Source organism: Girardinichthys multiradiatus, chromosome Y (genome assembly GCF_021462225.1).
Source record: "Girardinichthys multiradiatus isolate DD_20200921_A chromosome Y, DD_fGirMul_XY1, whole genome shotgun sequence".
Taxonomy (NCBI): domain Eukaryota; kingdom Metazoa; phylum Chordata; class Actinopteri; order Cyprinodontiformes; family Goodeidae; genus Girardinichthys; species Girardinichthys multiradiatus.
In genome coordinates this window covers 18520501-18536934 of record NC_061818.1, presented here as the reverse complement: position 1 = coordinate 18536934, position 16434 = coordinate 18520501, and the positions used below count along the sequence as shown (strand labels likewise).

The window sequence follows — 16434 nt, the reverse complement described above, 5'->3', positions numbered from 1 at the left end:
TTTGTAATATATGAGTTTGACTTTCTGGAATGAGCGCCAAAAATACGGAACTTTTTCACAATATAATTTTTTAAACTGTACTCTTTGTTGGTCTATCACAGTTCCACAGTGTCCAAACTATTGATGGGCCAAAATTGTCAAAGTTCTAATCAAATTAAATAAAAGTTTACTCGGCTCAAGGAAATACAATGTCCTGAATTTCTTTGGTTAATTGTTTTCTATTTTCTAAGCCTATAATATTTTCTCAGTCTATTGTAAGCAACAAAAACTGGATATGGGTTAGTTTTTTTATCAAAATGTTTGCTCTATTCAACCGAGTTTAATGAACTGGTGCACTCAAATATAGTTTTGATTAAAAATCCCTGGATGTTTGCTGTTCTATTTACTATGAAATTAAAATGAAAGCAAAAACTGTGGTTCATAAAACACATTTGTGATGTGCCTTTGTTTATTGAGAAAAAACACATTTTATTTATATTGTTTGAAAGGTCTTGTTTCAGTGAATATTTCACCTACAAAATTATAAAGAAAATGTCTATCTGCATCAATCGCTTGTGCTGGGTCAAAAATCCCCCAAATGTTCCACAGGCCGCACTTTGGACACCTCTAGTGTATGATAAAATCCTAACACATTACAGTGAAGTTTATGGTTGAAACTTGACAAAGCAGCAAAGAGTTTAAGGGGTACAAATACTACTGTAAGCCACTGTGTTTTTTTCCTCTACTATAATCTTTGTATTTAAAAAAAACATTTTATAGTTCTGAGTTGAGGTTGTTTTTAAAAATGCATTACATTTAAATCAGTTTGACTAAATGTTTGAGAAACAAAAATGCACATAATAATGGCAAATAGGTTTGCAAGTGAGAATGAGAGTGGACAGCATGAGACCACTGCTCAGCGTCATTAAATTCAGCTGCGATGATGCCTGCACTCAGGCAGCTGGAACACTGAGTTCTCATCAGTCCTCACAGAAGCTGCACAACATTAAGCATGAATTAGAAACAGAAAATAAAATCAATCAACCTTTTGTCACACACTCACACTTGCACGCATTTATGAAATTGCCAATCTGTTTCTGATTAATTACAAACAAGTTTGATAATCACTTTTTTTCTCAATTTAGATTACAATTCAAATAAATGTGCAAATGCCTAATTTCATATGCAAACTTTATTCAGATTTCATACATAATGAATACATCTACAAAACATGTCAATAAAATGTCCTGCTTTTTTTTCTTTAAAAGTATTACTATAGAAAAAAAACTATAAAAAGAAGCTCAAAGCAGTTGCAGCCTTAGGTGGTCTGTGACATAGACCTGTGTCATGTAAGAACAAATAAATGGTGAGAAGGAAGGTTTTCGTGTATACTGGTTCTTTTGGGCCCACACAGCCACTGGGGGCAGTGTCTTCTTTCTTCTTATCATACACTGCTATTCAGAGTGAGACTGGAAATACATTATGTAGTATTTGGACTGTCAGCAACATCTTGTGGCAGCTATGGGAAGTTACAAAAACAAGATGTTGATGGGTTTTATTCCAAATACTCTACGTCTGCAGAGATAAAACAATGTTTTCAAGAATTAATATAATCTGATCTTATAGTGATTTCTGAAGGTGTGCAACATTAAATTATTTTATCTTACTCTATGGAAGTTCAGATCCCCTGAAGCCTCACTATAACATCAGTCAGTTGTGTGACAAAGAGAAACTTTTAATGTATTTTGTACATGTTTGAATTTCTCTTGCCTTAAACCCTGACACTTTCACAAGTATTCATACCCCTCTAATTTTCCACATTTTGTCACAGAAAAGCCACAATTGTCAATGCATTTTTGGGGGATTTTGCTTGATCCACCAACACTAGATTGTGAAGTGAAAATAAATTTTAACATGGGTTTGAAAATGTTATTTTATAACAAATGCTTTTGAAATGTTTGTGCATTTGTACCCAGCCCTTCTGAATCAATAATTTGTAGATGCAGCATTTTCTGCAATTACAGCTGCAAGTCTTTTGGGGTTTGTTTTGACCTCATTTGCACATTTCTCTTTGCAAGAAAATGCAAATTTCAAAAGCAAAGTCCTCCCTCAAATTATTGGGTGGATTTAGGCCTGGACTTTAAGTGAGCCATTTTAACATGTGAGAGTGCTTTGATCTAAACCATTTTATTGTTGTTGCTGTCCTGTTAGAAGGTGAAACTTTGCCCAAGTCTCAAATTTGTAGCACCCTTGTACAGTTTTTTTTCCCTGTATTACACTGTATTTAACTACAGCCGTCTTTCCATAAACTTTGAACAGCTCCCCTGTTCTTATCATGTAAAGAATTCCCTCATGATGCTGCCACAATGTGTCCCTGTAGGTAGGGTGTGTTCAAGGTTATGAGCAAGTTTTCTAAAACACATGTATGCCACAAAGTTTAAAGAAAAATCTGAAATAAAGGTTAGTGGGGTATGCAAACTTTTGCAAGACAACGTAAGTTGAAATGTTTTCATACTTACTATTTTCACTCAAAAACTGGATGTTAAATGGTGTAGCTCGGAGAGTCAATTATGGAAGCACATGGCATTGATTTGACGAAGTCAAAGTCCAGCCAGTTGCATCAAATGACTGCATCGAATGACTGATTTTGTAGCAAAATCCTTTCTCCTGAACGAGTATGTAGCAACAGTGGACAGTTTATTAGCTTTGCAGCAACCCCTTATACTGAACATGAATGTGGAAAAAGTGGAAAGAAGTATGAGCTGCCATCTGCCACAACCAACTGGGGATTTGAAAAGACAACACAAACACACAAAAGACAGAAGTACTACACTAGAAGAAAAGAAAATGTACTATATGAATTTAAACAGGAATAGAAAACCTTGAGTACATTATGAAATACCTCTAGTATGACAGAGGTAATATAAAATACTTTAAAAGTTTTATAAACTCTCTATTCACTTCTGAGGTAACCATGCCCATCAGAATCAAAATACATACTCCCCTCATAGAGGATATAAATACATTTCCATTGCATATCCATGATACTGAACTTGTAGCATAACAAATTTATCTATCAACACAGACACTCAGTAATGTTCGCATTTGGCATTTCAATGTACCATATCTTAGGACTGCACTGTAGTGCAGTAGTTAGTACTGCTACCATGCAGCAAGAAGATTCTAGGTTCAAATTCCAGCATAGGCTTTTTCTGCATGGAGTATACATATTTTTCCTGTTAGTATGTGGGTTTACTCCAGCTCACTCCCACAGTAAAAAAACAAACAAACATGTATTTTAATTGGTTACTCTAAATATGCCTTAAGATTATGAGTGTGCAGTGCCCCCAGGGACTCTCCATAGATAGGGGGGTTTAGGTAATAGATGGATCGAAGACAAATAACTGGTAGATATATAACTAAAATGTTTTTCTCATTTCCGAATCATAAAAACAGTTACATAACCAAGAAAATAGACATTGATTTTAAAAATTCTAGGGAGTGAGTTGTATTGTGCCAAAATTGTTAGCACTGTCTCAATGCAGCAGAAAGGTTCGTTCGTTCGTTCGTCGTCTTCCGCTTATCCAGGACCGGGTCGCGGGGGCAGCAGACTCAGCAGAGACGCCCAGACGTCCCTCTCTCCAGACACCTCCTCCAGTTCCTCCAGGGGGAGCCCAAGGCGTTCCCAGGCCAGCCGAGAGACATAGTCCCTCCAGCGTGTCCTGGGCCGTCCCCTGGGCCTCCTCCCGGTGGGACGTGCCTGGAACACCTCCCGAGGAAGGCGTCCAGGAGGCATCCGGTATAGATGCCCGAGCCACCTCAACTGGCTCCTCTCGATGTGGAGGAGCAGCGGCTCTACTCCGAGCCCCTCCCGGATGGCCGAGCTCCTCACCCTATCTCTAAGGGAGTGCCCGGCCACCCTACGGAGGAAGCTCATTTCAGCCGCTTGTATCCGTGTATCCGCAGCAGAAAGGTCTTGGGCTTTAATCCCAGCCAGAAGTTGTTGTTTCTTTTTGCATGTTCTAATAGACTATGAGTAGACTGTTTCCCTGCTACAGACCGAGGAGCTGTCCAGGGTCTGCTGAAGATAGACGCCAGCCCCCTTCAACCATGCATGAGCGGGCAAAGACCGTGGATGGACATTCTAAGAAAAAGCTTGATTATTTTAGCAGTGGTACACCGGTATTCTAGACTAATGTGAACTGTGACTGGAAAATATTTGTTTTATTCCTTCACAAAGTGGATGGTGTGCCTGATAGAGACCACATGAATATGAAGTTATTTAGCAAGCCAAATGATTTGGTTAAAGAAATTAAGTTCAACTATTCCTACCCGTGAATGCCCAGGAATTGTTTTACTTTTTTTACTCACTGCATGCCTTAGAGTTGTCCTAGAAGGTAAATGATTAAATACAGTGTTTGACTTTTAGTTTTATTAAGATAAGCACATGTCAATATATCCCAGTTCTGATATAAATACAATGTGAATGAAGAAACAAGTACCAATGGCCTGTTTGTTTTTGTACTGAATAAAATTTGTTTTATATGAAAATAGGAACTCAGGGCTGGTCTAATATTGAATGAAAAAGTAGGAAAACTCTGAATCAAACAGAACTTAACTATGGATGCTCATAAGATAATGAAGATCAAACATAGATTTAACAATATGTGGGGGAAAATACGAGAATGTTCAATAGAAAAGTAACTGTCTTGACATCACAAGCGAAAATATAAAAACACCGGTAACCAAAAACCAGATTCAAGCAATGTCTGGAAAGCACACAAACAAAAACTACTAGACATGTCAAAAAATGACAATGGGTTACTTTAAAAATTGATGCATAAATGGTTATTCTTTTTTCAACAAGTCCTTCAGTGTCCTTCCAAATTCACAGGACTTGTTGTCCATGATGAGAGGAATAAACACAGTGAAGGACAAGTTGAAAATATAATTTGTTCCTATGTTATAGAGGGGGAAATGATTATTTCAGCTGTCTGAAATATTCTGTCACCCCCCCCCCCCCCCCCCCCCCCCCCGTAATTCAGGCAAATAAAGAGTAAATGTGTCCACATGATGTGAGGAATGACCCACTCAAAATATAAGGTGATTGGTTAATCCCTGTCCCATGGGGCAACAAAACATTACGAGGTGTGAGCGTCAGGCTGGAATACTGTGTTCCTCTATGATGTTCCTATAAATATTTTCCCCTCTTTTTAAAAGAGAGGAAATATGTTCTCATACATGACAGGGACAGTATGTTTAATATAGGAATATGTAAAATACTTAAATAATACTAGAGCAGATTATTTTAAACAAAACATTAGACAGTACCATTATCAAAGCAGTAAAATGTCTTTTATAAATCCAGTATTTTGTCATATTTTACATTAGAACGCGATTTACCAGAAAAATAAGCTACACTCTCATCTATTCAGGAAGCCAACAGAGTGAGCATCCATTGTTTTATATCAGTAATAAAAAAGTAGAAATAAACACGACGTGTTGGAAAACAGTGTTTGGTGGCTGACTGATGACCGTCAGGTTAAAGTGAACATGACACAAGTTGGAAAAGACAAACAACACGAAACTGTGCAAAAACAACCTCACAAGACCAGGTTCATTTTGTATTTATTTATTTATTTATTTTTTCTAGGAGCTGTTGATTAAAAATTAAGTAACAACATTGACATGAATACGTTTCGTCGTTTTACCGACAAATTGATCAGAAAAGCTGTGAAGACGGTCGGATCCGCCTCTCTGGCTGCAGTGCGCGCTCCCGACACAAGGAGGAACAGAATATTTCAGGGGAACAGAATTTCGCACAACACCTGTTTAGTGCGGAACCATTTGTGACTAGTTGTTTCCGACCGTCCTTATGAACGGAACCCGCTGCACCTAGTTGATCTGTACAGTGATATGCTACTTACTATGTCCAGTTTCATGTCTTAAAACTGTGTATAAATTCGGCTATCTTTGTTTCACGCCAAGGTGAGTGAGTTTTAAGCAGAACTATACCAATTAATCTAAAGTTCAGGACAGTCCGCAGCTAATGGCCTCAGTTTTGGTTAATCACTAAGTGCTAACCATTTTAGCATCAATTGCTAACGGTAAAGCCGTTTATATTTTGTGCTGTTATTCATCATTGCTGTAATAGGTTGCGTAGTGTGCATTTAATGTGGATTCCATAATTTGATTTATTTGGCGTCTCCTTTATTCTTGGTATTTCATTCAGATCTGTAGCAACATTTAGCTTCAATTTGTGTTATGCCAAAACATGTGGGTCAAGAAAGTGTTTAAGTTGAATCGAGGCTCGTTTCTCAGTTTTCGTCATGCATGCTAATCATGTCAACTTTATGGTTTGTTTTTTGTTGTTGTTGTGTATTATGTATTATACTTTTTTATGTATTATACTAGACTGAATCAGCTCTTGATAAATCCAGCAGTGGATCGCTGACCATGACGTCCCTGGTAAATAATCACTTTTATTCTCATAAAAAACAAATTCACATTTCTTCTCCTTTTAATCACTTTGACACATGTAGTTTATTATAAGAACGCATCATAACACTTAAACTCTAAATTAAATACACGTACACAATCAACTCCTGAGTTTCAGAAAGGGCAACGAAATGCCTGTTTATCTTACAGGCTGGCAGCAGCTCCTCAACCACAGAGTACACTGTGAGAGTCCCCAAGTGAGTAACAGACAAATATGCTTTTAACAACTTGTAAAGTATAAGGTTTTACTTTTAACCGAAAGTGACTTATCTGACTCTGATAAAAATGGAACTGAGTATGGTTTTGTTTCTATCTTTGGTTGTTTTTGCTTTAGAAACACCACCAAAAAGTACAATATAATGGTTTTCAATGCAGGGGATAAAGTCAACTGTTCAAGTTGGACACAGGTGGGCGTTTATTTCTCTAGATGATAATTGGATCATTTAAAAATAATTTCAAGAGATACCAAAATATTAAAATGATGAGAAATGAAAATATACCTCAATGTCCGTTTGTAGCTTTTCCTTTTCTTTCTTCCCAGGCACGTATGGAAAGAGACATGAGTGCTCGGCGAATATATGGGGAGGAGGAAACAGCGGAGAGCGGCGCAGGCAGCGAATTTGGCAAGAAACAGCGTGAGGAGGCTCGACGAAAAAAGTTTGGAATTGTGACCCGAGAGTTCAAAGTGGAGGACCAGCCTTGGATCCTAAAGGTCAATGGCAAAGCTGGCAGGAGGTTAGCGATTAACTAAATTAAAAAGCTTTACAATTTTTAAAAGTATCATTTTTTTTATGCTTAATTGTGTTACAAAGTATTCTTGTTGAAATTTGTGAAAAACATTTTTGCACTAATTATGCAACCTTAATGTTCATAGTTCAGCTTATGTTTTCTTCTTTTCTTTGCTTGTGTTTCTTCTTATATCAGGTTTAAAGGCATAAAGAAGGGTGGAGTTACAGAAAATGCATCCTACTACATTTTTACACAGTGTCTGGATGGAGCTTTTGAAGCCTTTCCAGTTCATGGGTGGTATAACTTCACACAGCAGGCGAAGCATCGAACGCTAACTGCTGAAGAAGCCGAAGAAGAGTGGGGCAGGTGAGGGGGAGGAGTAAATTAAAATTGAAATTTAAAAACAATTTGGAAAAATTAGCACATAAAATATATATTCTTGCATGAAAAAAAAAACATTTAAGTTACATGCGCCTCTCATTTTACAGGCGGAACAAGGTTGTAAACCACTTCAGCATTATGCTTCAGAGACGCCTGCGGGAGCACGAGCGTGGTGAGGATGATGAGGATGAGACAGAAAAAGGTGGGAAGAAGAAAAAGAAGGGGGGTGGGAAAGGTGGCGACCTGCGTATTCACGACCTAGATGAGGACCTGGAGATGAGCAGTGATGACAGTGACAGCAGCATGGGAGAAGGTAGGGAAAAAGCACATTGTAAACCTACATATTCATCAAGATTTTATCTATTAAATCTGAGTTTTGAGAATATTCTCTGTTTGGGCCCTCTCATTTTATGCAACAGATGGAGAAAGCAAGGTAAAGATGAAAAAAAATTCAGGAAAAGGGAAAGCAAAGAAGAAGAAGCAAAAGAGGAATGATAAGGATGCCCTTGAAGATAGCGATGATGGAGATTATGAGGGTGTAGAAGTGGATTATATGTCAGAGGAAAGCAGGTCAGATCACTAAGATTTCCTCGTTTACCATCCCGGCAACACTAAACACAATCAATACTGTCTCACATGTCAGATTGCATGATTTTGAGATTACCCCCTGGTGGCATTTAAATGCTTGTTTGGAAAGCTGCACTTGAATTCAGAACATACAAGAAACCTCTATTAAGGACTTAATCAAACTCTAAATAAAACTAAAACATTTATGAAGACATTTCTTGTTGGATGCTAGGGCTGCACAATATATCATAGATCTATCCTTATCACAGTATCACTGTATGCAATATGCATATCACAAAGAACTGCTTGGACTTTAATAAAGGGTAGCTAATGATTTAAATACTATGCATTCATGCTATATCTGTAATAGATTTGCTGACACTTGCTGAATGTAGCTTAAACAAATGTAGAAGGTAAAAGTTGGTGTAGGTGTTGAGAAACTAAGTTGTTTCAGTGACAAAACACCACTTGCTGTAAATCCAAAGCAGAAAGACATTTCTTACATTTTTACATGTTTATTTATTTAAGTATTATCTCATATGACGTGCAGCCCTAGTGCTCACTCATTGCATACTGCCCAGTACAGTAATAAATGATTTATTGCTGGTTTAGGTCCAACATATAATCAGGTTTAGTGTTAAAGTCACCAAGGGTTTGTATGTATTTATCCCCATGAGTTGCTTATCAAAATGATCATCTTTGTATATCTAGATCAAAGATATACCATAATATGCTGCTGTGTATTACCGCAGTGGTGCCTATTCTAGTTGCCGTTGCGATGTTTAGGTGCAGTTCTTCGTGTTATAAGAGTTCATAAAAATCTAAACAGAGCTCCTTTTTAATTTTTATAAATTAGAGTAAGTGTTCTGTCTTTTGAAAATGAACTTCTAATTGCTAATGATTGAGATAGATAAGCATATGATTAGGGAGATCTTTCACAAATTACAATGAAGAACACAAACTGTCAATTTTTATAAAGCACAGTATGCAATAGGCAATAGGACTGGACCAGCTCTATACCCTCTACAGGGTACTCGAGAGTTCATGGGAGTTTGCCCAACCGGTCCACATGTGTTTTGTGGACCTGGAGAAAGCATTTGACTGTGTCCCTCGTGACACAGTCAAATGCCCTTTATTAGGGGCCATCCGGTCCCTGTACGACCGAAGCAGGAGCTTGGTCCGCATTGCCGGCACTAAGTCAGACTTGTTCCCTGTGCATGTTGGACTCCGGCAGGGCTGCCCTTTGTCACCGGTCCTGTTCATAACTTTTATGGACAGGATTTCTAGGCGCAGCCAAGGGCCGGAGGGGGTCGGGTTTGGGGACCAGTGGATTTCGTCTCTTCTTTTTGCAGATGACGTGGTCCTGCTGGCCCCCTCTAGCCAAGACCTACAGCATGCACTGTGGCGGTTTGCAGCCGAGTGTGAAGCAGCTGGGATGAGGATCAGCTCCTCCAAGTCCAAGGCCATGGTACTCGACCGGAAAAGGGTGGCTTGTCCTCTTCAGGTTGGAGGGGAGTTTCTGCCTCAAGTGGAAGAGTTTAAGTATCTCGGGGTCTTGTTCACGAGTGAGGGAAGAATGGAGCGGGAGATCGACAGACGGATCAGTGTGGCTGCCACAGTAATGGGGGCACTCTGCCGGTCCGTTGTGGTGAAGAGAGAGCTGAGCCGAAAAGCAAAGCTCTAAATTTACTGGTCGGTCTACGTTCCTACCCTCACCTATGGCCATGAACTTTGGGTCATGACCGAAAGAACGAGATCACGGATACAAGCGGCTGAAATGAGCTTCCTCCGTAGGGTGGCCGGGCACTCCCTTAGAGATAGGGTGAGGAGCTCGGCCATCCGGGAGGAGCTCGGAGTAGAGCCGCTGCTCCTCCACATTGAGAGGAGCCAGTTGAGGTGGCTCGGGCATCTATACCGGATGCCTCCTGGACGCCTTCCTCGGGAGGTGTTCCAGGCACGTCCCACCGGGAGGAGGCCCAGGGGACGGCCCAGGACACGCTGGAGGGACTATGTCTCTCGGCTAGCCTGGGAACGCCTTGGGCTCCCCCCGGAGGAGCAGGTGGAGGTGTCTGGAGAGAGGGACGTCTGGGTGTCTCTGTTGAGTCTGTTGCCCCCGCGACCCGGTCCCGGATAAAGCAGAAGACAACGAGTACGAGTACGAGTATGCAATAGGAAAGCAAAATACAAAGATAAAAAAATTGTCAGACCCTTGATTTTTCTTTGCTTTTTTTAATGACTGTCTACAATTTTTTAGAAACTGTACCAAGTAAAATCTGATTCAAAGTAATAACCACTCCCTTGTGAATTTTTGAAAAAAGCCAGGTCTTAGTATAAATCTAAACTGTTCTTATTTTATCAAAATAGTGGCTTCATTTTGACTGTTTTAAAATAATCCATTGTTGATTGCAGGATTAGAAGAGACAAAATTTGTGTCTCTGGGCCTTGCTCTCAGTTCATTTATATGGCAGTATCTAGATCCTGATTTAAGGCCCATTCCTCATTCTTAATCACCACTCCACTTAGAACCAGCATTGGGTGTAGGGATGAGGTATTTTTAGTTTCCTTTTGAAAATGATCGGTGTTCATGTTTTTCTGTCTGTCCCCCCCCCCCCCTCCCCCATCAGCTCAGATGAAGAGCCAACACACGAAAGGCCCAGCAAAGCAGAGGAGCACCCTAAAGGTAGCAACGGTCTCAAAAAGCCTGAAATTTTGGATTCAATCAATGCATAATGCGTTTACTAAAACTAAAAGTAGTTTTCCCTGGATTTATTAAATAAGAATGACATAATTCTGCCTGTGATTTTTTTTTTTTGTTTTTGAGTTGCTATTAAAATCACTGCAAGATGACTGCCAAGGCTGTGTCAAACATTCATGTTTTTGTCTGAAAATCAATAAATGTGTAGGTATTGATGAGGTATCAGAGAGTGAGGAAGAGAGCGAGGAGGAGAAACAGAATGAAGATGAAGCAAAAGAGGAAGAAGAGGAGGAGGAAGGGAAGAAAACCCCGGTTCAGATGGAAAAGAAGAAGAAAAAAGGTGAAACCCTGTTAGGTTTTTTATGAAAGCTATCATAAAAATAGCCAAATGTTCAGTTATATTTTATTGTGATATTTTTGTTATAGACAGCAGCGGCGAATCAGACAGCTCTGATGACAGTGACATTGACGGAGAGACTGCTTCTGCTTTGTTCATGGTGGTCAATGTGTGTGTGTGTCAGTATTAGTTCATGAATCATTATCTACTTTTTGAATCATTTATTTATTATGTTGATATAGACAGTTATTTGTTGATACTGCAAGACTTGAAGTATTCGGAGCAATTTTTAGGTTTGCGGATGTGAAATGTGTGAATGGTTTCATATTTGTAGTTTGTTGCATGTTTGCTTTTATTCTAACGAAAGGTGTCTTTCATTTTGCTCCACGCAGAAGAAGCGCACACCTCCTAAACGGCCTGGTGGACGTGGCTCCGCAGGCAGCTCCAGGACAGGCAGTCGTCCGGGGACGCCATCCATCGACTCTGCCTCCACCTCCAGCACACTGCGCGCTGCTGCCAGCAAGCTGGAGCAAGGTGTGCCACTTGTAAATCAGCAAAAATGTTTAAACTGACACAAAGTCTGGATTTAAATGAGAAACACAACATGCTTATGATGAAGACTGATAATCAAGTTTTCCATCAGGGAAAAGACAAATTCAGACTCCGGCTACTGACTCACCGGCAGCCAAAAGGCTGAAGTTGGAGCCCAGCAGTCAGAGCCCTGTCCCCTCTGGGAAGAGCACGCCGCAACCCCCATCAGGCAAATCCACTCCAAGCTCAAGGTACAGTCTAATTATAATAGAAGGAAAACAGGTGTTTGGGCCTGAAACTAAGTACAGGTCCTTCTCAAAATATTAGCATATTGTGATAAAGTTCATTATTTTCCATAATGTCATGATAAAAATTTAACATTCATATATTTTAGATTCATTGCACACTAACTGAAATATTTCAGGTCTTTTATTGTCTTAATACGGATGATTTTGGCATACAGCTCATGAAAACCCAAAATTCCTATCTCACAAAATTAGCATATCATTAAAAGGGTCTCTAAACGAGCTATGAACCTAATCATCTGAATCAACGAGTTAACTCTAAACACCTGCAAAAGATTCCTGAGGCCTTTAAAACTCCCAGCCTGGTTCATCACTCAAAACCCCAATCATGGGTAAGACTGCCGACCTGACTGCTGTCCAGAAGGCCACTATTGACACCCTCAAGCAAGAGGGTAAGACACAGAAAGACATTTCTGAACGAATAGGCTGTTCCCAGAGTGCTGTATCAAGGCACCTCAGTGGGAAGTCTGTGGGAAGGAAAAAGTGTGGCAGAAAACGCTGCACAATGAGAAGAGGTGACCGGACCCTGAGGAAGATTGTGGAGAAGGGCCGATTCCAGACCTTGGGGGACCTGCGGAAGCAGTGGACTGAGTCTGGAGTAGAAACATCCAGAGCCACCGTGCACAGGCGTGTGCAGGAAATGGGCTACAGGTGCCGCATTCCCCAGACCTGGGCTACAGAGAAGCAGCACTGGACTGTTGCTCAGTGGTCCAAAGTACTTTTTTCGGATGAAAAAAAAAAATTCTGCATGTCATTCAGAAATCAAGGTGCCAGAGTCTGGAGGAAGACTGGGGAGAAGGAAATGCCAAAATGCCAGAAGTCCAGTGTCAAGTACCCACAGTCAGTGATGGTCTGGGGTGCCGTGTCAGCTGCTGGTGTTGGTCCACTGTGTTTTATCAAGGGCAGGGTCAATGCAGCTAGCTATCAGGAGATTTTGGAGCACTTCATGCTTCCATCTGCTGAAAAGCTTTATGGAGATGAAGATTTCATTTTTCAGCACGACCTGGCACCTGCTCACAGTGCCAAAACCACTGGTAAATGGTTTACTGACCATGGTATCACTGTGCTCAATTGGCCTGCCAACTCTCCTGACCTGAACCCCATAGAGAATCTGTGGGATATTGTGAAGAGAACGTTGAGAGACTCAAGACCCAACACTCTGGATGAGCTAAAGGCCGCTATCGAAGCATCCTGGGCCTCCATAAGACCTCAGCAGTGCCACAGGCTGATTGCCTCCATGCCACGCCGCATTGAAGCAGTTATTTCTGCAAAAGGATTCCCGACCAAGTATTGAGTGCATAACTGTACATGATTATTTGAAGGTTGACGTTTTTTGTATTAAAAACACTTTTCTTTTATTGGTCGGATGAAATATACTAATTTTGTGAGATAGGAATTTTGGGTTTTCATGAGCTGTATGCCAAAATCATCTGTATTAAGACAATAAAAGACCTGAAATATTTCAGTTAGTGTGCAATGAATCTAAAATATATGAATGTTAAATTTTCTTCATGACATTATGGAAAATAATGAACTTTATCACAGTATGCTAATATTTTGAGAAGGACCTGTATAAGGGACTATGCAGTATTAAAACACATTATTGTTGATTTTGACATTTTGGCCAAATTCCATGGGGTAAACGCCATCCTGCTCCTGGAAAAAGAAGTCACTGACCTACTGCTAAACATTTAGGGTCAATAAACTTGGAACTATTAATATTTCATTTGACATGCATTGAAACCCATCACAATTTACAAAGATGACAACGTAAGTCAAATAGATGCACCTTTTAATCTAACAAAAAAAGTTGAAGAGAGGGCCTCTGTTTAAATTCTTTCCTCACAGTGATGTGCAGCTGACGGAGGAAGCTGTCCGTCGCTACCTGATCCGTAAGCCAATGACCACCAAAGACTTGCTGAAGAAGTTCCAGACCAAGCGCACGGGTTTGAGCAGTGAGCAGACAGTCAACGTGCTCGCACAGATCCTGAAGCGCCTCAATCCAGAGCGCAAGATGGTCAATGACAAAATGCACTTCTACCTCACAGAGTAAGCAGCAAAGCAGTCGGGGTGGGAATAACGCTAAAACCATAGCGAAGAAGTATCTCTCCTGATCCTTGGACAGAAGGGATAACAAAGGTTGTGCTCACTCTGTAACATGCCACAAGCAGATTTACCTTCAACTGTCTGAAGAATACAGTTGTTGATGTATTTTTGTTAAACTTTCTTAATTTAGTTAAGCCTGAAACCATGGAGCCAGAACTGTGGCAATGTTTTAGTAAAAACGATGTTTTCAATTACAAGTCAGAACGCTTCTAATAAAATGTAAACTTGACTAGTTTTTCTCACTGATTTGGCTCAGTGTACATACATTTTTCATTCTATGAGGGGAAAAAGGGAAATTTGTCCAGATTGTGATATAGTAAAATGCTCCTTTTAGTTTTTTTTTACAATAGTATATAAAAGAACACATCAGATTTAGAAATAAATGTACTTTACATATAAAATAAGAGTGATAAAAGCCTAAAACTAGCCTCTGAACAAATCAGATGAACACAATGTTTTGGGAGATGAATAATATTAGGAAAGTATGTAAATAAAGATAATAATGCAGAAAATTGGAACAATGATACCCATTATGATTTACCCACATTTTCTTTCAATTAAAAATATGCAACAGGTTTGGACTTTAAGGCCAGCTAGAGTCTATCCAGCTGGCCAAACATTATCGACATGCAGAGTGTAAAGGCCTGACACTTGAAACTTAGTATCCTGACCTAATGTTGCAACCAAGATAGTTCTTTGCATTTGTGTGGCACACACTGATATTGTGATGACAATTACAATTTGATATATGCTGCTGCTCTAGATGTTATTGCTTGAAACCAAACTGCCTCTGCAGGGAATTGTTCCAGCTCCCACCTAAGGGCTTATGAACAGGGGTTGGACAATGAAACTGAAACACATGGTTTTAGACCACAATAATTTATTAGTATGGTGTAGGGCCTCCTTTTGCGGCCAATACAGCATCAATTCGTCTTGGGAATGACATATACAAGTCCTGCACAGTGGTTAGAGGGATTTTAAGCCATTCTTCTTGCAGGATAGTGGCCAGGTCACTACGTGATACTGGTGGAGGAAAACGTTTCCTGACTCGCTCCTCCAAAACACCCCAAAGTGGCTCAATAATATTTAGATCTGGTGACTGTGCAGGCCACGGGAGATGTTCAACTTCACTTTCATGTTCATCAAACCAATCTTTCACCAGTCTTGCTGTGTGTATTGGTGCATTGTCATCCTGATACACGGCACCGCCTTCAGGATACAATGTTTGAACCATTGGATGCACATGGTCCTCAAGAATGGTTCGGTAGTCCATGGCAGTGACGCGCCCATCTAGCACAAGTATTGGGCCAAGGGAATGCCATGATATGGCAGCCCAAACCATCACTGATCCACTCCCATGCTTCACTCTGGGCATGCAACAGTCTGGGTGGTACGCTTCTTTGGGGCTTCTCCACACCGTAACTCTCCCGGATGTGGGGAAAACAGTAAAGGTGGACTCATCAGAGAACAATACATGTTTCACATTGTCCACAGCCCAAGATTTGCGCTCCTTGCACCATTGAAACCGACATTTGGCATTGGCATGAGTGACCAAAGGTTTGGCTATAGCAGCCCGGCCGTGTATATTGACCCTGTGGAGCTCCTGACGGACAGTTCTGGTGGAAACAGGAGAGTTGAGGTGCACATTTAATTCTGCCGTGCTTTGGGCAGCCGTGGTTTTATGTTTTTTGGATACAATCCGGGTTAGCACCCGAACATCCCTTTCACACAGCTTCCTCTTGCGTCCACATTTAATCCTGTTGGATGTGGTTCGTCCTTCTTGGTGGTATGCTGACATCACCCTGGATACCGTGGATCTTGATACATCACAAAGACTTGCTGTCTTGGTCACAGATGCGCCAGCAAGACGTGCACCAACAATTTGTCCTCTTTTGAACTCTGGTATGTCACCCATAATGTTGTGTGCATTTCAACATTTTGAGTAAAACTGTGCTCTTACCCTGTTAATTGAACCTTCACACTCTGCTCTTACTGGTGCAATGTGCAATCAATGAAGACTGGTTACCAGGCTGGTCCAATTTAGCCATGAAACCTCCCACACTAGAATGACAGGTGTTTCAGTTTCATTGTCCAACTCCTGTATCTAGGTAGGGAATGGCTTCCAATGCATACAGGTTTTTGTCATATCAATAATTTTTTTGCATTTTTTTATATTAACACAATAAGTGGGAATTAAGTGTTTATTGGCACATTTTGTGTCACGTTGCGGAAATTTTCTGCAAAAACAGCTGCATCCTTGTTTGTTAACTTTTAGGCATGACAGACTGATTCATTTAGGGAACGTT

At 40.4% G+C, this 16434-nt stretch overlaps 1 protein-coding gene across 2 annotated transcripts; it reads left to right on the top strand.

Moving 5' to 3' along the window:
* Positions 1-5831: 5831 nt before the first annotated feature.
* On the top strand, positions 5832-14357 carry LOC124864452 (general transcription factor IIF subunit 1-like). Of its 2 annotated transcripts, none has more exons than XM_047359233.1 (14): positions 5832-5967; positions 6394-6447; positions 6628-6674; positions 6812-6884; positions 7019-7212; positions 7402-7572; positions 7695-7900; positions 8007-8157; positions 10779-10834; positions 11058-11189; positions 11276-11346; positions 11579-11720; positions 11830-11968; positions 13871-14357. In XM_047359233.1, exons 2-14 carry the CDS (start codon positions 6436-6438, stop codon positions 14073-14075), a joined length of 1599 nt encoding a protein of 532 aa, XP_047215189.1. In that variant the 5' UTR covers positions 5832-5967; positions 6394-6435; the 3' UTR covers positions 14076-14357. The 2 variants fall into 2 exon arrangements, with proteins under 2 accessions (XP_047215189.1, XP_047215188.1); XM_047359232.1 differs by having other exon boundaries at positions 11276-11355.
* Positions 14358-16434: the final 2077 nt, after the last annotated feature.